We start from the raw sequence: 22,652 nt of genomic DNA, 5'->3' as shown, positions 1-22,652 counted from the left end.
TCTGCTGCTCAGAGTCACTTATTTAATTATATAACAATGAAAATGTGGTAGAGTTGGGATCTTCTTTCACGTAGAAACTGTTTAGTATCTCTTTTCTACTTGTACTGAAAACATGAGTTGTTCAGGAGAGATTCAGGTCAAGCTTTTCCGGCTCAGCCTCCCTGGCATGAGCAGTAATTATTTAGAACAAGTGATTGCTTAACAATCAATATAAAAATTGAAAGAATAGGAGAACCAAGGTGATTATGTCATCTCCATGGAGATGGAGCTTAGGTGCAATATCATGTGGAGTTGTTCCAGATGGACTCTGCTCATTTAGTTTAATATGTGGATAGCCTTGCTCTGGAATCACAATTCTGGTTTAACTTAATTCCTCCTTAAACAGAGGAATTGGTGTACTTGAAATTCATACCTTATTGTAGGCTGAATTGATTTTTCAGTGTTGGACAATGCTTTTGAAGAATTTACAAAAATTTACTCAACAATACAGAATCTCACACAGGTTTTGCTTAGTTCTGTTCTTAAATTTAAGTTTTGTTCAGCCAAAAAAATTATACTGAATATATGGATTTCTGTTAGCATGCAAGTAGATCTCCCCGTAGGGGGGAAACAGGAATTAGTAGTAACTGTAGTGAGGATCAAGTGAAGTAACGAGCATCTACTTTAAAATAGTTACTTCAAAATGCAGAAGACGTTTATTTCTCAGTAGCAAGCTCATTCGTGCTATCAGACATCCATTTAATTTACTACCGTATATTGAAAAAGGGCTTGGGTTGGCACACTTTAAAAACTTACAGTGTTCATAGTTAGTCCATCATGAGATATAAATGGTGCATGTGATTGTATTTGGGTACTTGAAGTTCAAAGTTATGATTATGGTGAAGCAGAATTGTCCCTCACCTTCCTAGATGATCCAGGTCACAAAAGGATGACAGTCTTAATATGACACATTTTTGTGTGATTTGTGGCTGTACTTTTCAGTGATGTTTTCACAGCTGAATAGCAAGTAATGCTGTACTTTGGGAAAAGAAAAGTAGCCTTCCAAAAACTGAGTCTGACACGTCGTTGTCCCTCATTAGCACGTGGGATACAGTTTACCAAGGCTGTTCTGACACAGTGTTATTAAGATTCACTGAATTATACAAGGAATATGTTTTTTTCATGGAAAAAGTTTTGGAGTTTTTTTATTCAGATTTTATTCTGTTCCACTCCTTGCTCTGCTTTTCCATTTCATTACTTTGGTTTATTCATCAGACCTCCTCTCAAATCGTTTCTTGTTCCTTCATTTTCCCCTGTTGCACTTCTCTTTTATTGTCTTTTATAAACAGTACTGTAACTTGTTTCAACAGTCGTGGGAGATTCTGGTGCAAAATATATTTTAAGTTAGGAGATGAACTGCCTGCTTTCAGTGGAATATAGAAACACATGGTAACTCCCATTACTGATGTATTTCTCTTTCACTTCAGGTGCGCTTAATGATCACAGATGCTGCAAGACACAAGCTCCTTGTGCTGACTGGACAATGCTTTGAAAACACAGGAGAACTCATTCTTCAGTCAGGGTCCTTCTCCTTCCAGAACTTCATTGAGATCTTCACAGATCAAGAGGTGTGTTCAGAAAAGTGTCTTCCACACATTGTCATGTGATGGCAGAGGTTTCTAGAAGACTAAAAAGGGCCCTCTATGTTGGTAGAGCTATCACTGGCAGCCTGATGCTGATGCTCTTTACTCTTCATTATAGGCTTTCTTTCAAAACATTTGATTAATTTACTCTAGATTTTATGTAAATTGCTTACCAAAATAATGAAATTTTAATTTGGGAAATTAAACTATAAATTCCAGAAACAGAAAATCAAGGAACCTTTGGACAACAGAAAGAGATAGTGCTGTGTTTAAAATATACTTTTTATTCATCTAAGGCGCACATACACAGGAGACAGATTGACACCAGGTTCTTTCCTGGTGGCAGCTAAGTAGTAGGTGACATTAAGTAAGACAGACGCTGTCTGTAGGAATAGCTGTAGTTTTTTGCACAACCTACCTGCTTGGGTTCTTTATAGTAGTGCTAAAAATTTGGCTAGTGAAATCTTGTGATTTTTACATACCATAAAGATATGTATAAAGTATGCCAGCTCTTAATGCTGTTTTTTTCATGACTTGTTTTGCTGTCTTGCTTAATGTACTGTGTCTGAAAGCTCCCACAGGGGAGGAGCCCATAGTAAACAAGCTGTCACACTTAATTTGGCTGCTGTGTAAGTATATACTTAAATAAACTATATAGCTGCATCTCTAGGAATTTAGTTTCCAAAATTCAGTAGGAGCATGTCAGTGGATTGAGATTTGAAAGTTCAGTGCAGAAAAAGCTAAGTTTGCATAGCTCCAGTATGACCTTATTGTATCCATTTGATCCTCTTCTCAAAGCCTCTTTGTTCAGCATATAGCTGTAGGTTAGGGGAAGAGTTGGGTTCCTGCTCTCTGAAATAGGCATGATGCCTAAATCTCACTAGCAGTATGCAGAGTTACTTTCTCAGTATTTGCAGTTTCTACTTCTTAGAAATTGCAAACCCAAGCTGCTTGCATCTCTGATTAATTAGCAACACAAAATTACTCTATGACTACATGCAAAAACTAGGGACAAATCCTGCCATTATCATTGGGAAGTGAAACTATTGGCTGGAACGTGGAAGGGTGGTGGTTGGCAATGCATTTCAACCACCAAGGGTCTGCTGCACTGGTGGGTGCATAGGGTGTACTCCATTGGGCTATGAGTAAAGCTCTCTTGGCCATCTCTGTGGCTGGTAGCAGGCTCACCAGCCACCTGGCATGGCTCTTTGAAAATGTTGGCTTGAGTCTTACTGCTTCTGAAGCCTTGGGCTCTCACTGCTCCTGCAACGTTTCACAAAGCCAAAGAAAGTTTGCATTTACCATACTGCAGTCTGTGTATGCAACATTTTTTAAAGGGCCCCATTGCCGGGAAAGTTTTAGGTGGTTTACAAATTGGGAAAAAGGTTAGACAAAAGGGCTAGAAAAAAGTGAGTAGTGGTTTCCTCTGTGTTATCAAATAGCATAAGCAGTTGAACTGTAGAAATCCTTGGCATCACCATTTGAAATGCAAACCCATTGAGGTCATATCTGGGGCATTCCAGAACTTGCTATTCCTAACTGATATGATCTATGTCTGGAATAATTTTTCTTTTCATTGTCCTGTGCTATCTGTGGCTTAACACTGCATTATGTGTGCCAACTTTCAGGAGCAAAGAGAATTAGAATTTAGGAGTATGAAGCAGAAATCCAAATATGATATAATATGAACTGGAGAGGATCAACCCCAAACCTTGGCCCAATATATTCATTAGCCTAGTGTATTATCATGTTTTTTTTTATCTAGCCAGAAAATTTGCACTACATGAGAAACAGTCTGTACTCAAGTTATCTCCGTATGTGTGCAACAGACTCAGATTTATTCATCCAGACGAAGTGATCATTTACTACTTTTGTCTCTCCCTGATAATCAGAGACATAGCATAAGGAGTATTCTTGAGATTCTAGATGTTTCAGACCTCTGCTCTGTGCTGCCCCTCTTCTCTTGTTTCTGTAATTAACAGTAGAAATGGTTCTTCTATTTTCCTTATCTTTCACCCTTTTCAGCATTATCTCTTCTTATTTTGCTTTGCTTTGGTTTTTTACATTGCTCCTTTTCAGACAAAGCCACATCTGACATATTGGTGAGATTTATTTATACTCCTGTCAAATGGTTTGGATACAATGTAAAGCTGACAAAGGAAGGTAGAAAATCTGGTTTACTTAGGTATTGGTTGGACTATTTTTCTTTGGATAACAGCCACTGCATCTTTTTTGAGTTTTGTTTTTTTTTTAAATGACGAAAATAAATTATGTAGCACAAAGAAAGAGACATATAACACATGGACACCTGAAGAGATCTAATGCAATCAAACATAATTAATTTTTTATATATTCATTTCTTCTGCTGTTTCAGCTTGTGATTCAGGAATTTCAAATTATTCAGCTGTAGCGTAATCCATATCATCTTTACGAAATCTGTTCTTAGAGCTTGCTTCTCTGCAGAGAAGGTTGTAGTATTTTGCATGATGAAGTGCTGGCATATTTTGCACTGATATATAGCCATATTATGTCTGAATTGCTTCTTTAAACAAGTTTAAATAAATTTAGTGGTCTCTTTGTTAAGAGCAAATAGAACAGAAATGGGCAACGTTTACCCTAATTGTCAGTTTAAAAAAAAATCAAAATAAAGTTGGAACTGGGAGAAGGTGTGAAGTATGTCACACTTTTTCATGTTTGTTTGTCGACTAATCTGGGACTATCAAATAATGGTTTTTAGTTCAGACTGGAGCAGAAACAGCTCTTCATACTATGGCATGGAACTTCTTATTTTCTGTGTCTTTATTTCAGCATCTTATTTTGGTACTAGTATGTTATCAAATACTGTCAAAATTAATGGAGTTATTCTAGGATTTAATTTTTGTGGTCCATGAGTTTAAAATCAAAATAATGACAGGAGCATTTTTAACCCTAGCCCTTTTTTTCTGGCTCTTTCTTTGGCCCCGTGCCTCATAGTCTCTGAAATACAAAACTTGTAACTGTTCACATTTCTGAAGCATAACTCATTTCTCAGTGTTCCAGAAAGCTCTCCCACAGTCAGTTGTACTAATCTGGGAGCCATGCTGGCTCTTCAGGAGCCAGCCTGCAGAAAAAACCTGCAGTAACAATGGTGTAGTGGAATATATCCAATGAGAGTAAGGGTGAGGAAGGCAGCTGTCCTTGGGAGGACACTGACTTCCTCCACCTACTCTGTGCCTGATACAAGGATGTGTTTTGTGCCTTATGTATCTGGTTGATTCTTCTAGATGGACAGTGGCAGCAGGGAGACTCATGAGACTTATAGTAGAGATAGTGGCAGCTTGGGCAGCATTAGCCTTATAGTCCTCATAGCCTCTCAATATAAAAGCTTGTACCATCCTTCTGTAAAGGGTGGATGAGGGAAGGGGGAACTTGGGGTACTGTTGTCCTTTGGGCAATAGGGACCAGAAATTAGGTTCTTCTTTGTATTTACAAAAATACGGTAGTAAATTAACTGCGGTAACAGCTTTCTTTAGCTTTAGAACAATTACACACCAGTGCAGGAGCAATGAAAAAGGTTTTACCTATCTAATCAGGAAATATTACGTTCTGACTTTAATTATCATTAAAAAAATAAATTTACATGCATCTTCTTGTGTTTTTATTTTATAACCCTAGATTGGTGAATTACTGAGCACCACACACCCAGCCAACAAAGCCAGCCTAACTCTTTTCTGCCCTGAGGAAGGGGACTGGAAAAATTCCAACCTTGACAGACACAACCTTCAAGACTTTATTAACATTAAACTCAACTCATCTTCCATACTGCCCGAAATGGAAGGACTCTCTGAATTCACAGAGTATCTCTCAGAATCAGTAGAAGTGCCATCACCTTTTGACATTTTGGAACCGCCAACCTCAGGAGGCTTCTTGAAACTCTCCAAGCCCTGCTGTTACATTTTCCCAGGAGGAAGAGGGGACTCCGCATTGTTTGCAGTGAATGGATTCAACATGCTTATCAATGGAGGTTCTGAAAGAAAATCATGCTTTTGGAAACTTATCCGGCACTTGGACAGGGTCGATTCCATTCTGCTCACTCACATCGGAGATGACAACCTGCCAGGAATCAATAGCATGCTTCAGCGAAAGATAGCCGAACTAGAAGAGGAACAGTCTCAAGGGTCTACTACCAACAGTGACTGGATGAAAAATCTGATCTCACCTGATTTAGGAGTTGTATTCCTTAACGTACCTGAGAACCTGAAGAACCTGGATCCTAACTTTAGAGTAAAGAGGAGTGTAGAGGAAGCTTGTTTTACTCTCCAGTATTTAAATAAATTGTCGATGAAACCAGAACCTCTTCATAGAAATATGGGAAATACCATCGACCCCATCATTTTATTTCAGAAAATGGGAGTCGGCAAACTTGAGATGTATGTCCTTAATCCTGTCAAAAATAGCAAAGAGATGCAGTATTTTATGCAGCAGTGGAGTGGCAGTAACAAAGATAAAGCTGAATTCCTGCTACCAAATGGCCAAGAACTAGACATTCCATTATCCTACTTCACCTCTGTCTCTTCCTTGATTGTGTGGCATCCAGCTAATCCTGCAGAAAAAATAATCCGAGTTCTGTTTCCTGGAAACAGCACCCAATATAATATTCTAGAAGGACTAGAAAAACTCAAACACTTGGACTTCCTTAAACAACCAACAGTTACACAAAAAGACCTAACTGGAAACATTGCTAGTGGGCCTGTGAAACAAGGAAAGTTGAAACAACGAACAGACAGCAAGGAGAGTCTCAAGCCTGCTGCGAAGACACCACCAAGCAAGCCTGTCAGAAAAGAGTCTAAAGAAGAAGCGTCGGAGACTGCGAAGCCTAGTCCAGCACCAGAAAAGCCTCAGAAGTTGGAAAGCAAAGAAAAAGTTTCAGTTAAAAAAGAGAAACCAACAAAAGTGGAGACCAAACCTATAGTGGCAGAAAAAGACATAACAAGTAAAGAAGAACAATTAATAAAATCTGAAACTCCTGAAAAACAAACTACAGATGTAAAACCAAAAGTGTCGAAGGAGAAGCCAATTAAAAAGGAAGTCAAAGCAAAACCTGAAGAAAAGAAAGAGGAAAAAGAAAAACCAAAGAAAGAGGTTTCTAAAAAAGAGGAGAAAACACCCATCAAAAAAGAGGAAAAACCCAAAAAAGAAGAGATCAAGAAAGAAGTTAAAAAAGAGGCAAAAAAAGAAGAGAAGAAGGAAACTAAGAAGGAAGTAAAGAAAGAAGCCCCACCAAAGGAAGCTAAAAAAGAAGCTAAAAAAGAAGAGAAGAAGGAAATTAAGAAGGAAGAAAAAGATACCAAAAAGGACATCAAAAAGGTTCCTAAAGAAACAAAGAAGACAGCCACTCCTTTAACTGAAGCCAAAAAGCCAGCAGCAAAGCCTAAGCCGCAAAAGAAGGAGGAATCTGCTAAAAAAGAAGCAGCACCTGCAGGAAAGCCAAAGGAAAAAGGAAAAGTTAAGACTGTGAAGAAGGAGATCAAAGTCAGTGGAGCACAGGCTGCCTTTGCAGAAGTTGGAGTTGCTGCCACAACTGTAGCAGCTGTAGCAACAGCAGAAATTGCAGCCAGTGGAAAAGAACTTGAAGCAGAGAGATCCCTTATGTCTTCACCAGAGGATTTAACAAAGGATTTTGAGGAATTAAAAGCTGAAGAAGTAGAAACAAAAAAAGAAACAAAACCTCAAGTTGCACATATAAAGGATGAACTGAAGCTCACTGGCACAGTACAAAAAGAGGGCTTGGAGGTACAAAAAGAAAAATTAGATCATGAAGGACGTGCCGAGTCCTCTGATGAAGGCATAACTACCACAGAGGCTGAGGGTGAGCTTGAACAGACACCTGAAGAACTGGAACCTGTGGAAAAGCACAGGGTTGATGACAACGAAAAGTTTGAAGATGAGGGAACTGGCTTGGAAGAATCATCCGAAGCAGGAGATTATGAGGAAAAGGCAGAGACAGAAGAAGCTGAAGAACGAGGTGAAAATGAAGAAGGAAAGACACCACTGGACACCACAAGACCATATATGGAGGAGCCAAGAAAAATTGAAGGAATAATGGCTGAGGCAGATGCTAACATTAAAGATGAAAAGTATATTGAAAAGGCATATTATGAGGCATCAGATGAACGTGCTGAGGAAGACAGAGAAGAAGCAATAGAAAAGGCAGAAACTGAAGAGACTGAAGAAGATGAGGAAGACAAAGCAGAAGACATCAGAGATGAAGAAGAAACTGAAAAAATAGAAGCTGAAGAAGATTATGTGATGGCTGTAGTAGACAAAGCTGCAGATGCTGGTGAAGTTGAAGATAAATATGGCCTACTCATAATTACACCAACGAAACACTCAGAGCCTCAGTCTCCAGCAGTTGAACCAGCCTCTTCCATCCATGATGAGACATTACCTGGTGGTTCAGAAAGTGAAGCTACTGTTTCTGATGAAGAAAATAGAGAAGATCAACCTGAGGAATTCACTGCTACTTCAGGTTACACACAGTCTACCATCGAAATATCCAGTGAGCCAACTCCAATGGATGAAATGTCAACACCCCGAGATGTCATGAGTGATGAAACTAACAATGAGGAAAGTGAATCACCCTCTCAGGAGTATGTGAATATTACCAAGTATGAGACATCACTGTACTCTCAAGAGTTTGGCAGACCTAAACTTTCTCCACTTCCAGATGCTAATAATGGTTTATCTGAAGGATCCAAAACAGAGGCCACAGAAGGCAAAGACTATAATGCCTCAGCTTCCACCATCTCTCCACCTTCTTCATTAGAGGAGGACAAATTCTGCAAATCTATATTCCAAGATGTATATCGGCAAAAAGAAAGTGAAATCCAAGGCACTACCAAACTAGAAATCAAAGAACCCTATCAAGAAGATGTTGGTGGAAAACGTAGTCCAGCCAAGAGTCCAGTTGACAGTTTGTCCCCTCCTTCACCCGTTGCCAAAACACCACTGAGTGAACGTAGTGTGAACTTCTCACTCACTCCTAATGAGATCAAGGTCTCATCTGAGACTGTCCCCACTGCTACATTGCCTGGTGTACATCAAGATATTGCTGAAGAACACTGTGCAAGCCCTGAAGAGAAAACATTAGAAGTAGCATCTCCCTCACAGTCTGCTGCTGGTAGTGCTGGCCACACACCTTATTATCAGTCTCCCACCGATGAGAAGTCCAGTCAGCTTCCCTCCGAAACCAGTGAAAAGTCAACAGAAGCTCCCGTCTGCTTTGAATTCAGCGAAGTCAAGGATGAGTCTGCAAAACCCAGAATCAGCCCTATGGATGAGCCTGTACCAGATTCAGAATCTCCCATTGAAAAGGTTCTCTCCCCTCTGCGGAGTCCACCACTGATAGGTTCAGAGACCAGCTATGATACATTTTTGAGTGCTGATTTAAAGTCTCCCAACAGAGATTATGGAAGTCTTTCTGAGGAGAAACCTGAAAAAGAAAAATCACCAGTTCAGATGAGCCCAGGTTCAGAAGCCAGCTCCGTGGGCCTTTTCCAAGAAAAACAAGATGAAAAAAGCATGGAGTTTATGGTAATTAAGGAAGGATTCAGCCTAGAAAGGAAAATGGAGGATACAGAACCCAGCAGCTCCCAGTCTTCACTGGTCTTGGATGAGCGTAAGTTGGCAGGTGATCTCTCACCTACTCAAATAGATATCAGTCAATTTGGTTCTTTAAAAGAAGATACCAAAATGTCAATTTCTGAAGGCACTGTCTCTGACAAGTCTGCAACTCCTGTTGATGAGGTTGTAGCAGAAGACACCTATTCCCATATAGAAGGAGTAGCTTCTGTCTCTACAGCATCTGTTGCTACTAGTTCATTTCCAGAACCAACTACAGATGACGTATCTCCTTCTCTGCATGCTGAGGTTGGATCTCCCCACTCTACCGAAGTTGATGATTCCCTTTCAGTGTCAGTTGTACAAACACCAACAACTTTTCAGGAAACAGAAATGTCTCCATCTAAGGAAGAGTGCCCAAGGCCCATGTCAATTTCTCCACCAGATTTCTCACCTAAAACCTCAAAATCAAGAACACCAGTGCATGATCACAGATCTCCTGAACAGTCAACTATGTCAGTAGAATTTGGTCAGGAGTCCCCTGAGCAGTCTTTAGCAATGGACTTTAGTAGGCAGTCTCCAGAATATCCTACCATAGGCACTGGTGTGCACCATATATCTGAGAATGGACCAACAGAGGTAGATTACAGCCCTTCAGATATACAGGAGCCTACTTTTGCACGGAAGATTTCTCCTGTGGAGCAGTCATCTTACTCTCAGGAAAAAGATATTTCAGAAATTATTTCAGTTTCTCAAATTGAAGCTTCATCATCAACTTCATCAGCTCATACACCTTCCCAGGTAACTTCACCACTGCCAGAGGAAAGTTTTTCAGGTGCTGTTCCACCCAGAGATATGTCACTACATTCTTCTTTTACCTCAGAAAAGGTGCAGAACCTAGGAGAAAAGCTGTCACCAAAGTCTGACTTATCTCCATTAACTCCAAGGGAATCTTCTCCTCTGTACTCTCCTACTTTTCCAGATTCACCTTCTGCAATTGCAGAAGCTGCATCAGCCAGTCATGCGCCTTTGTTGTCACTGCAGGTGTCTCCTGTCAAAGCATTTGGTTACCAGGCACCCCTAACAAAGCACAGCCCAGAACCTTTACTCAGCCCAGAGAAAGAAGATTCAGAAAAAAGCAGGTCACCGGAAGAACTTAGTTATTCTTATGAGGCCACAGAGCAAACTACTAGGTCACCAGGGGATATTAGCTACTCCTATGAGGCAGCTGGAAAATCTACTAGATCACTTCAGGCCACAGATTATTCCTATGAGATGACTGGGAAAAATACTAAGTCACCTGAGGCCACAGATTATTCCTATGAGATAATTGCAAAAAATATCAGGTCATCCGAGGCCACAGATTATTCTTACGAGACAACTGGGAAAACCAGCAGGTCACCAGGGGCCACAGATTATTCCTATGAGATGACTGGGAAAGCTACCAGGTCACCTGAGGCCACAGATTATTCCTATGAGACAATTGGGAAAACCAGCAAATCACCTGAGGCCACAGATTATTCCTATGAGAGAACTGGGAGAGCTACCAGATCACCTGATAGTACGGATTACTCCTATGAGACAACAGGGAAAACAGTAACTAAGTCACCAGAAGCCATTAGCTACTGCTATGAGACAACTGGGAGAACCACCAGGTCACCAGAGGTGATGGCTTACTCCTATGAGACAACTGGGAAAGCCTCCAGCTCACCTGAGGCAACTGATTACACATTTGAGACAACTGGGAGAGCCACCAGGTCACCTGAAGCTACTACCTATTCCTATGAAGCAAGCACACGTTTCACTCCTGGAAAATCTTTAGCAGAATCCCGTCAAGACGTTGACCTATGTCTTGTGTCCTCTTGTGAATACAAACATCCCAAAACTGAACTTTCGCCCTCATTTATCAACCCAAACCCTCTCGAGTGGTTTGCAAGTGAAGAACAGTCTCAAGATCAAGAGAAGCCATTAACTCAGTCCGGGGGAGCTCAGCCACCTTCTGGGGGGAAGCAGCAAGGGCGGCAGTGTGATGAAACCCCTCCCACGTCTGTGAGCGAGTCTGCCCCATCACAGACAGATTCAGATGTTCCCCCGGAGACTGAGGAATGTCCTTCCATTACTGCAGATGCTAACATTGACTCAGAAGATGAGTCAGAAACCATTCCGACAGACAAGACAATTACATACAAACACATTGACCCGCCGCCTGTCCCAATGCAGGATCGCAGCCCTTCCCCTAGGCACCCTGATGTTTCCATGGTTGATCCAGAGACCCTGCCTGTTGATCAGAATTTAGGTAAACCTTTGAAGAAGGATCTCAAAGAAAAAACAAAGACAAAAAAGCAGGGTACTAAGACCAAGTCGTCTTCTCCTGTTAAAAAAAGTGATGGTAAATCAAAACAAGTGGCTTCACCAAAGCCAGCTATAAAAGATTCTTTAGACAAGATTTCCAAAACAGCTTCTCCAAAAAAGAAGGAGTCTGTGGAGAAGGCAACCAAAAATATCTCTAACCCAGAAGTAAAGTCTAGAGTGGAAGAGAAAGATAAAGACACCAAGAATGCAGCAAATACATCAGTATCCAAGTCAGCAAAGACTGCAACCACAGGTAAAGACAAATAGCAGTTTCCTACTGTTAAGATATTCTTAGCTGTTGCGGTGAAGTTAGTTTGTCTTTATATCAGTTGCTAATGTGATTTGTAGCAAATGCCCAAAGAAAGTCCAGGTGTAAAGGCCACATTTAAGTGCATGAAATTCACTAATTTAACTGTTGTAGTTTAGGAAACTTCATGTGTAGTTTGATCAGGCAGTACATAAAATATAAAGAACTTAGTACTAGCTGTCTAAACTGGTAACCAACTAATGGAATTAGAAGTACCACTTTCGTAGGTGAAGAGAAGTCAGTATCAAAATAAACCACTTTATTTGTTTGAAGAAACAAGCAGGCACAACTCTCTTAACATGAATTAATGCAATTTAATATTGTGGAGTGGCGAAGCTACCATTGGCCATCGGATGCCCTTATTACTTTACTGGATTAACTTTAAAAGTAGTGTTAAAAAAAATACAAGAGTAGTAAGAGCACTTCCAGTGAACTAAGCATGTACATCACATAATCTGGTTAAGGTCTTGCACTGTCAGTGATGACTAAACATACAGAATGTTAAAGTCATTTTGAATAACTGTTGTGTATTCTAAGTACAAGTAAAATGTGAATTAGATTACTGAAGGAGGCATTCTACTAATAGTTTAATTTTTCTGGCAGGTCTTTTTAGAGAGTGTTTGGAGGATACTTTGATTTTGCTGTTGTCAGGGCTGATGTTCTGTTGAAAGCTTTTTTACAAGGAGCGGGTTTAGGATTCAGTACAAACAAACCAGCACTCAACTCATTCAACTGTCTTTAGCTTCCCCATTTGAGCAAGTGGTCCACTGTTCCATTCTTCCACCATTACTTGCATGTCTCTTAACGTAGCTGTGTTTCAAAGCAGCAATGTAGTTCCTCATGCTGTACATTTCTCCAGCACTTTAACTTTACATGAGATTCTTCTTCCTTAAAGTACAGTTCCCAGGTATATGCTAGACTAGAAGACAAGGCTCTATTTGATAATGATATTTAAGTGTATGAATGTAACAGCTAATATTTTATTCAAAGTTGGTATCCACAGTTCAGAAAGAAGCATCACAGATTTTTAAAGATAAAAGATGATAAAAGATTTTGTAATAGTAAAATAGTTAATAGTAAAAAAAAGATTAAGTAATAGTAAAAACTCTCTAATTTAGGAATTTTTATCATATCATAATGTTTATTTGGCATATTGCCCTACAATGAACAGCAGAACATGCTAGACAAATGTAATGGACTTTACTGGCTTTACAGTGTGTAACCCTAAATAGAGTGTATTGCTCAGGTAACTGTTTACCAAGCTTCATTCTCTGTAGCAACATGAGAAGTTAATAGAACATAGATGGTGGTCATCTGGATAAAATTACTGGTTAAATCCTAATTTTCAGATCACATTATGATCCATTTCATAGCAAAAGCTGCTTGTTTTGGGGAGTAGTATTTTTAATGCACTTAAACTTCGAACTTCCTTTTGTCCAAAGCTCTTCGAAAGAGTACTCTATACAGCAGCAGAAACATGCTTCCCCCTACTTTTTGAGATAAGTGGCTAATTTGTGTATGTAAATAAGGATTCAGCAGGCAAACACTTGTTCTCAGTTCCCTGAAGAAGTTTCTCAGTCCTGCCAAATGCCTCTTTGACCCTCTTTCTGCTCATGTGTAGTAGCTTCCTGATGCACCTGGCAGTCTGAGCACATCAACAGCTACTACATCTTGCTATGTGCTGATACCCCAAATCTTGGGACTGCTTCAAATCTGCATGGCTTCCTCTGTGACCCTAGTTTTTATAACTGTGCACACCTGAAACTTTGAAAAAGTTACACTTCTTAGCCTGGAAAGTAATACCACCATTTATTGAATGGTAATTCAATAATCACTGCCCTGTGTAGTAATTGTTGAATAATAGTAGTGTATTACTGGGAACTGTTTAGTGAATTTATCGTTACATTGTAGTGAGGGTTTATTGTATTACATAGTTGCAGGTTTTCAGGTTTTTCCTCCCATAACATTTGAGTGGTAATTAGGGTACAACAAAGTTGGAAAGTGTCATTAGATGTAGGAGGGTAATGCTGTAATTGAACACATCTCATCTCAGTGGTTATAACAGTAATTAATAAAGTCATGTTTTTAACCAGCCTGAGATATAGTCTTCTGTTGTTTGCTTTTTGAAGGACCTGGGAATACCAAGGTGGCAAAATCCACAGCAGTGCCTCCAGGACCTCCGGTGTATTTGGATCTGGTGTACATTCCCAACCACAGCAACAGCAAGAATGTTGATGTTGAGTTTTTCAAGAGGGTGCGGTCATCCTACTATGTGGTGAGCGGGAACGATTCTGCAGCCGAGGAGCCAAGCAGGGCTGTTCTGGACTCCCTGCTGGAGGGCAAGGCACAGTGGGAGAGTAACATACAGGTAGGATCTTCACTTGTATCTCTACCTGGAAATTTAACCTTCTCTGGAAGCTACCATGAGAAGCCAGAGCACCTCTGGAGCGGACAGTGGCTCCCAGGGATGGTGTCCCCAGCCTAGGGTACCTCGTTTCACTGATGAAGTGAAGCAGAGAACTGCAATGCACTGCACTGCACTCCGCCGCTCCCCCATTAGTGGCCCTTCTGACTGGCTCCTGGTGAATAAAAGCTGGGAGGTGGTTTACAGGCCATTTGGCTGTTTCCTCATGTTACTATTCTGATCCAAGGTTGGAAATGTTGTAGTTTGTAAGCAGGAAAGAAAAGTGAATGTTTTGTGGTTCATATGGCAGTCACATACACTTGGAAACTCCATGTGCCTTTCCATCAAGAAGTAAATAAAATTTTTGGCCGTGATCTGTAGAGCTATCAGACTGCAGACTACAGACTGCTATTTCTCTGGAAAGCTGCATCTCAGCATCTTAGAAAAACAACTACTTCTTTGCAGACATTTTACCTTACCTACATATTCGTTTATTTCTTTTTATCCATCTATTTTTCTAAGTATTTATTGCATAAAGACCCACTCTTTTCAAAAGGGAAACATACTTGTTGCCTAGGTCTTCTTACAAAGACATTTTGCTTATCAACTGTTTCTGTTGTCCATTCCTCAGGACTTCTCCTATTTTCTGTTGCAGGTGACCTTAATCCCAACCCATGACTCAGAAGTGATGAGGGAATGGTACCAGGAGACCCATGAGAAACAGCAGGACCTCAACATCATGGTTTTGGCAAGCAGCAGCACTGTTGTTATGCAAGATGAATCTTTTCCTGCATGCAAGATTGAACTGTAAGAACAAGAACATGCACCACAAGATTAAACTTCGTTTCCAGAAATTCTTCAGTTTGAAAACACTTTTTCTAAAAATTCAACCCATCTATTTCAACTGCTGAACTATATACTTGCCAAATGCTATACTGTGTCACAGTGATGCAAGTCACTAATATTTTTCAGTCTTTGCTGATTGCTAAGGGAAATAACAGTATTCCCATACTAGGGTTCAAATTACTGCAAAAATACAGATCCAGTTTCATCTCTGCTGAACGTTTGGAAACCATGCACTAGCAACCCCAACTGACTTCTGCCAGGTAGAGGCATTTGCCCTCTAAATAAATACAAAGAGAGAGAAAGAGAGAGGGGTAGGAGGAGAAAATAATAAATAATTAGATCTACATTAGTCTCATGGCAATAGATGTATCGCTTGCTGCAGTCTGCTTACGCTCTCACATGAAAGTTTTAAATTTGTATCAATCTTAGCTATCACAAGGGGATCCTTTTTTACAGAATTAAGTTAGCTAGAAATTAAGAAGAAACAGAATATGGCTAGGAAGGGACGTACAACCTAAAGACTCATCAGCAGTTCTCCACTTTAATTTGAACTCTGCATACTGACATACCATAACAATCATAAACCAAATATGCACGTAGTGTGCACCCTATCCAGAAGCCTAAAAACCTTCTTTCAACATGCAGAATTGATGGTCTGAGGCATGTTCCCAGTGATAGTCCACTCACTCCAGCCAGAACTGACCAGTCCACATGCTTGAACACCCATGTCCACTGTCGATTAACTGAAGCAAAATACCAAAGCGGTACATACAGTAGACAATTTGCCTTAGAAAGTGACTTGAATGTACAAAGAAACTTGATGCACTTATTTTTTAATGCTGAGACAGCAAATCTATAAAACATCTGTGTAGGATCATAGTTACACCAGTAAAGAAGTGTGGTACTAGAAACCTATCTGACTGGTCGAATGGCTTGGAGCTATGAATTACGTATGTTAGTTATGTGAATGCTTCCTTGATGCACCTGGACAGCTCAACAAGACAAGCATTTTTTGGAAAGCTTTTGTACTGTGGAAGCAAGATTGAAGTGGTGTCCAGTATCAGAGTTACAAAACTTAGTGAAACATTCAGAATGATGAAAAAGGTTACCTGTGAACCTGTACAGTATTCAACCTTCCTTTGTCTTATTTTATTAGTTTAATTTAAAAGTGGATATGGGAACAAATGTACAGAAATCTTTTTTTTAGTGCTGCAAAACTTTTAATAGATGAATTTTTAACAAGTGTTTTCATTTACAGGAAAATGCAAACAAAAAATTTTCAGGTGAAGGCAATTTTTTAATAGTTTTGTAAGGAAAGAATAATGTTCTTTAAGGTTCTAGTGAGAATGGATATTGAGGTAAAATTTATTGAAAATAATCAACTGCCAATACCTTTTGGGGGATGGGGAGGATGGAAGGGCACCCTGATAGTAAAATTAATCTATTGATGATGACAGAAAATGGAATTTGAAAAGCTAATTGCCTAATCCAAGGGTGTAACCTACATTCTCAAGCCTCACAAGATCTTGGAAAAAGATAGACTAAGCAATAAGCTAAAATAAGTCACTCTTTCTCTCCTCTCCTCTCTTCCTCTCCTCTCATCTCCCCTCTTCTCTCCTCTTTCTTCCCTTCCTTTATCCTTTCCTTTCCCTTTTCCTTTCCTTTCCTTTCCTTTCCTTTCCTTTCCTTTCCTTTCCTCTCCTCTCCTCTCCTCTCCTCTCCTCTCCTCTCCTCTCCTCTCCTCTCCTCTCCTCTCCTCTCCTCTCCTCTCCTCTCCTCTCCTCTCCTCTCCTCTCCTCTCCTCTCCTCTCCTCTCCTCTCCTCTCCTCTCCTCTCCTCTCCTCTCCTCTCCTCTCCTCTCCTCTCCTCTCCTCTCCTCTCCTCTCCTCTCCTCTCCTCTCCTCTCCTCTCCTCTCCTCTCCTCTCCTCTCCTCTCCTCTCCTCTCCTCTCCTCTCCTCTCCTCTCCTCTCCTCTCCTCTCCTCTCTCCTTTCCTCTCTCCTTTCCTTTCCCCCTTCCCTTCCCTTCCCTTCCCTTTTTTCCTCCCTTTCCCTTTCCCCCTTGCTTTCCTTCTCTACACTGCTTGCAGAGGAACAGCATCACTGTTCAGTGATTTAAAACAGTTTGGATTTTCTAGTCTCAGAAGTTTTACCCCAGTTCAAAAGAAATCTTGTTACATTGTTGAAGGTTTGCAAATCTGAATTTAAAGAAGGTGTAAAAGCCTCCAGAATGGGGATATGTGCTGGTCTGTATATAGACTGGCATTAAGTTTCACAATGTAGTGAACTATGACCTCATTTTGTTTTCGTTACTTATAATTTATTTCAATTTTACATTGTTAGGGTATTTTTGTTTAATAGGTGTAAGTTTGCACTCCTAACTTTTATGAGGGTTTTTTAAATACTGCTTTAGGGTCCTTATTATATGGGCTCCTGAGGCCCACTTAATGCTGTGAATTACTGTTTGTCAGTTGTTGGGGGTTTTGGTTTATTTTTAATGTCTTCTCTTTTTTTAGGTATCTATCTCTAGCAATGCTGTTTTATTTATTGCTATACCTTTTAAGTCGTTAAGAATAATACTGAATGACTATGGCACAAAAGGCAGATGGAAATGTGTTGTGAAAACAAGCATGTTTGCTGGGCTCATAATCATTCACTTAAAATTGCTTTTGTAATATGTAGTTTACAAAGTTATAGGCAAAATGTTTGGCAGAATAGTTGTACTATTTCTACAATTCTTTCTGCTTTGTCTACTTTCTTATATAGGTCAGATTTCAAACTTTTTGAGAGGGTGGGAACAGATTTTCTGATTTTCTCACAATATCTGAAATGGTTTGTATCTCTGCTTTGGTAGAAAATCTGTTTTAAGTACAGAAGTGGTCCTGAGACAGATCTCACTTATGCTACTTACTCCTGTGAACCAGGAGCAATTTCTCTAGAGTCAGGGAAGTTACAGTCATTTGGTCCTACTGTAAATGAAATTGGAATCAAGCCTTAAGTCTCCCCAAGCAAGTTTGTGATAGCTCAAGCATTTGTTTTAATTTAATAATAATTAGACAGTTACAGCTTATCTAAAAATTACATTCACTTTTTTGCTGCTACAGGAATTCTAAAACCCCAGTCTGGCTATTCTGAGGTATTGTAATGCCTGTTCCATAAATTCCCTTTCAAATGGCAATGGCACCTGGGTGCAACACAGCAATGAACTCCTCCATTAGCTCCTCTTGCTCCTTTCCTGCCTGTGAAACTAATCTACTTGTGCTAGTCCTAGTACTACACAATTAGTTTAGTGTAACAGTCATCAAAATGTACCGTGTACATTAAAGATGAGTGCTGTTGATCAGCATAGATTTCTAGGAGCATGGTTTGTTATTGATTACTCTAATTATAAAGATTCAATATCTGAGTGTAAAGAACACTCCACTTAAATAGTGGTATTACCCATAACAGCATCCCCAGTCATGATCGTTATGCTATCACTATACTGCTTCATATAATACAATGAAGAATTAACTTTGGAGATCCCACCCCACTCCTGAACTTGGACAGGGCCTCTCTTGCATGCCTTTTCAAGGTCCTGTGGTGGGCCTGAGTTTATTGACCTCTTTTCACCCCACCTTTCATAGAAATTACTTTTGATTATATTTTTTTTTTAATTTACATACTGTGGTGAGTGGAGACAACTGTGTATATGAATGTTTTTTTTCTTTAATTGTCTATAATAGCTTACACATTTTAGGAGAGTTCCAGTACACATTTACTAAGATTTAATCAATTAGTTAATCGAATTTTCAATTGCTCCCACCACAAGCCAGTTAGCTCCAATGAGTGCTTACTGTGCATTTGGGACATTGCTGTCATATGCTTCTCTTTGCTCATCTGTCACCAGAGGTTCTTGCTCAGTAATGATGTTTTGAGAGAAATAGTAATTTTGTTGGTCTGGTTTATTAGAAAAGCATAAAGTATAATGTTTACACTTGAAAGAAACTGTAAGCTTTCATCTTTTCACTTAATAATTGAACAAAACACTAAAAGGAACTAGGGGTAAGCATTTCTTAGAATACAATTATATTATTCACCTGGTTTAAAAATGTTTGCTATTTAAAATTAAAAAAAAAAAAAGAAAAAAAGTCTGTTTGTTATGACTTTACAAAAAAATTTAAAAAATAAGTAACTAAATAAAACAATGGCATAAAAATATACAAAATTAAAAAAAAAAAAAAAAAAGAATTAAAAAAGCAGCTTCTCTAGACTAGCTAGGAGCTCCAGATGGCAGGAGCTACCTCTTCAAGACTGGGCTGTATTTACAACTGTAAAAGAGAAAATCTGAAACAAGCTTTCACGCATTTGCATGCAGCCATTATCTTCCAAACTATGGAAAGAAACAGTCTTGTTGCTGGCTGAGAAGCACCTCACACACCTCCTCTCTCTTGTTCTGAATGGTATTTGTGTCAGTCTGCAGCTGTGTATGGTATTATGTCTTATAATCTTGCATCACTTCTATTCTATCCAGTCATATCTAATGTAGAAAATTAGTTTCAGTGAAAGTAATATGTAGTGCTTTTATGATATTTGTGTGCAATATCCCCTCTTCCATTGAGGATATTTGATGTAAAAGAAACAAACTCAGTTCCACAATAAAATACAAAAGTGGTAAAGTGGTGTTGATATGTTTCTTGTCTTTGTGTATGTACGTATTTTGAAGTTCTCCCTTTCCTTCAATCATGATTATCTACTGTATGGATTTTTTCTCAAAAGATTAATGCCTACTTAACTGCCAGATAAGAACCAATCACTATTTAGAAACTGGAAAGCAAATGTGGAAGATAATTACTTCTGTTCCTTGTGGTGTAAAGCATTACCATGATGTACCATGACATGGCTTTTTTCTGTTGTTCTCATTTCTGTATCGCTCAGCAGCATGAGAAAAGCATCCTCATTTTCAGTAAATACATGTTCAAGGAGCTGTGTCAGAGATGATAACCAGTAAAGTTACATCAAATTGAGCCCACCCTGGTTTGGAAAAGAGATCTTTTCCAAAGTTGTTGCAGTTTAACAAGAGTGTGCAGCTTGTTTCCAGTGGACATGAACCCTTCCTGACTGCTGCTGCCCAGTAATCCCCATGAGAGGGGATGGAGCATTTGGTGAAGCTCAGTTTAGTTTTTTACTCTATAAACAATCAGACTTTTCCTTTCCTGCTGTTAAAGTGATGCTGTAAGATCAGGCTTTCCACCTTTGTAGTTTTGCTGCAAATGTGTATATCAAGGTTTTTTGAGCCTTTGTGGTAGAGTAGCCTGATGCTACCTAAAATATACTAAAATGATTGTGCAAAGCAGACCAGGTGAGGCTTCAACCTCCATTATTTACCTGCAGTTGTAGGGTTAAGTCAGGTCCTGGATTTGCACAGGTGGGACCACCCATAGCACATGAATAGGGGCAGGCCAGCCTGGTCTGAGGCTTGCCAAATGAAAGCTCCTTTCCTCAACACAGCTGTTGAGAAAGAGAAATTTCATTTCCACTAGTGTTGTTAATTAAGAAATTCAGTCATCAAGTGTTTCAGATGGCATAGGGAAATGATAGTCACTCGCAAGTTTCTGATCTATCTAAAATGAGGCATCTGTCTAGTGGCTTCCTAGACCTGGAGACTGTTAAATACTGATTTCTAGTGTTCAGTGGTTGGGAGGAAATTGTTGTTTTTCATGGTTCCTAGGATGGGGTGAAAAGAGGTGACCAGGATCTCTTGAGTAATAGCCATGGTGACACCTCATAGATCCAGCTCATTTCCAGTATTGCACCAAAGTTCTGTTTTCCTAGAGGGTTTCTCTGGACATGTTGTACTTAGGCTACATGTTCCCCATGTAGTGAACAGGTTTTTACCACTACCTACAGCTGTGGTCCCTACTTTCACCTCCCAGACACTAGTCCACACTAGCATGAAGCCCCTAGATCTTGTTCTCTATTGTGCTACACGTGCTGTCTTTAGATTCGGCCCAAACCCAGCAGAGGCTGAGTAATCCGAGTGTCCTCAGCTTACCAAGGGATTCCCTGTTTTTCAACTGCATGCTCAGCATCATCTCCATCAGAAATGAAACACTGAGGAGAAATACAGGTGCTGTAATCTGCATAAGCTCTATTTGCTGGTTCTCATGGATACTTGCCACTTGATGCAGCTACTTGTCTGCAGTTCAACAACTCCAGCATTACCCGCTCCAGTGTAAATAGCTGGCAAGGTAGGGGGTGGAGGTTGACCATGCACCTGCTGCCAGCTTCACTCCCAAAATAATTGCATGCCATGATTTATACATTACACTACAGTTTGGCCATCTCCTGTGTTTTATATTACACAGATAAGTGAAATAGATGGAACTTATGTCCTAATACAACAAAGCTAAATATAAATATACATAACTGTATCTACACTGAGGGCACACTCTGTATACCTGTTAAGGTCCAGAAATCAATTTTGACTTTTCGAGCTTTTACAAACCTTATGTTATCTCAGCCCAGCTGTATTACTTTCTTAGCTTAAACAGTTGAAGGTAAACTGAAACAATGAGCCACTTAAATAGTTAATATGAACGCCCCCAGAGTGCAAGTCAGTATTACCAGTGAGAGTTTACAGTTTCCAAAGATGTAATTATAGCAGCAGTTACCATGTATAAGGACCAGAACATGCTTTAAAGTTTCTTTTCCAGTTCATTAAGGAGAGAAATCATCAGGTTTTGCAATAGACAAGACACTGAAAGCTCAATTTTGTCCTGATAATCTGATGTGCTTGTTACTGGGGCTTTAATGCTATTTCTGTGCCTGGGGCATCTGCGTTTACAATGGGTTGAGTGGACTTCAGTTTATCAGAAAGGTTCAAAAGCAGCAAAAGAGTTAGCACTATGCAATTGCTAACTGAGTTCAGTGATAGCTTTGTGATTACTGAAACATATGTATTTCTATGGGGAGACAGACCAGAAGTAGACAGTTAATTTTCTATTACATGTATCACATCTGTAAAACCAGAGCAGTACTTGCAAATCAGATGCTGTTCAGTGGATCACATCTTGCATGCCTCAAAGCCAAGGGTGCAGTTCCCTTTTGTACCTACCTGACTCCACCTTCCTTAGGAGGTGGGGGAAGAGAGAATGCTTGCTAACCTATGCCCTGGACTGTCTTCTGCCTGGCACAGTGATGGCTGCTCAGGTCAGAAACCCCATTGCACCAGCCAACCTCCATCTGCAGCTGTGGTAAGCCATCATCCTGGTCCCACAGTCTGAGGGTGAACAGGAGCCCTGGGACAGGCCGACAAGCAGCTGGGACAGGCCACTGGGAGGGAGCAAGTGCTTGAAGCTGTGGGAAGGGGCTCAATACCACCACAGTGTGTAGGACCAGGTCTGAGAGCATCTATTAACCTTATCTCGGCAAGGTCAGGTGTTACCATAAATAGGGCCCATCTGTGCAAGGCTTCAGGCAGCATTTATTTGAGCTGCAAGGGAATAAATATGTAATTTTCCTCTCGTGAATAATGGATAATGA

General features: G+C 39.9%; 1 protein-coding gene across 2 annotated transcripts in view; it reads left to right on the top strand.

Annotated features, from left to right (window-relative positions):
- Positions 1–15,599, top strand: part of MAP1B (microtubule-associated protein 1B) — a 58,034-nt gene extending 42,435 nt beyond the window's left edge. Inside the window, exons 3-7 of one of the 2 annotated variants that reach the window (XM_010013769.1) lie at positions 1,467–1,607; positions 5,277–10,526; positions 10,578–11,826; positions 14,010–14,248; positions 14,940–15,599. In XM_010013769.1, coding sequence (XP_010012071.1) covers positions 1,476–1,607; positions 5,277–10,526; positions 10,578–11,826; positions 14,010–14,248; positions 14,940–15,095 — 7,026 coding nt within the window. In that variant the 5' untranslated portion in view covers positions 1,467–1,475 and the 3' untranslated portion in view covers positions 15,096–15,599. Of the gene's footprint in view, positions 1–1,466; positions 1,608–5,276; positions 11,827–14,009; positions 14,249–14,939 lie in introns of both variants that reach the window. The other variant, XM_010013768.1, reaches the window with a different exon arrangement.
- Positions 15,600–22,652: the final 7,053 nt, after the last annotated feature.

Source organism: Nestor notabilis, unplaced genomic scaffold (genome assembly GCF_000696875.1).
Source record: "Nestor notabilis isolate BGI_N333 unplaced genomic scaffold, ASM69687v1 scaffold8654, whole genome shotgun sequence".
In the NCBI taxonomy this organism is placed as follows: Eukaryota; Metazoa; Chordata; class Aves; order Psittaciformes; family Psittacidae; genus Nestor; species Nestor notabilis.
The sequence above is the reverse complement of the archived record's forward strand: the minus strand, read 5'-3'. Positions and strand labels throughout refer to the sequence as shown.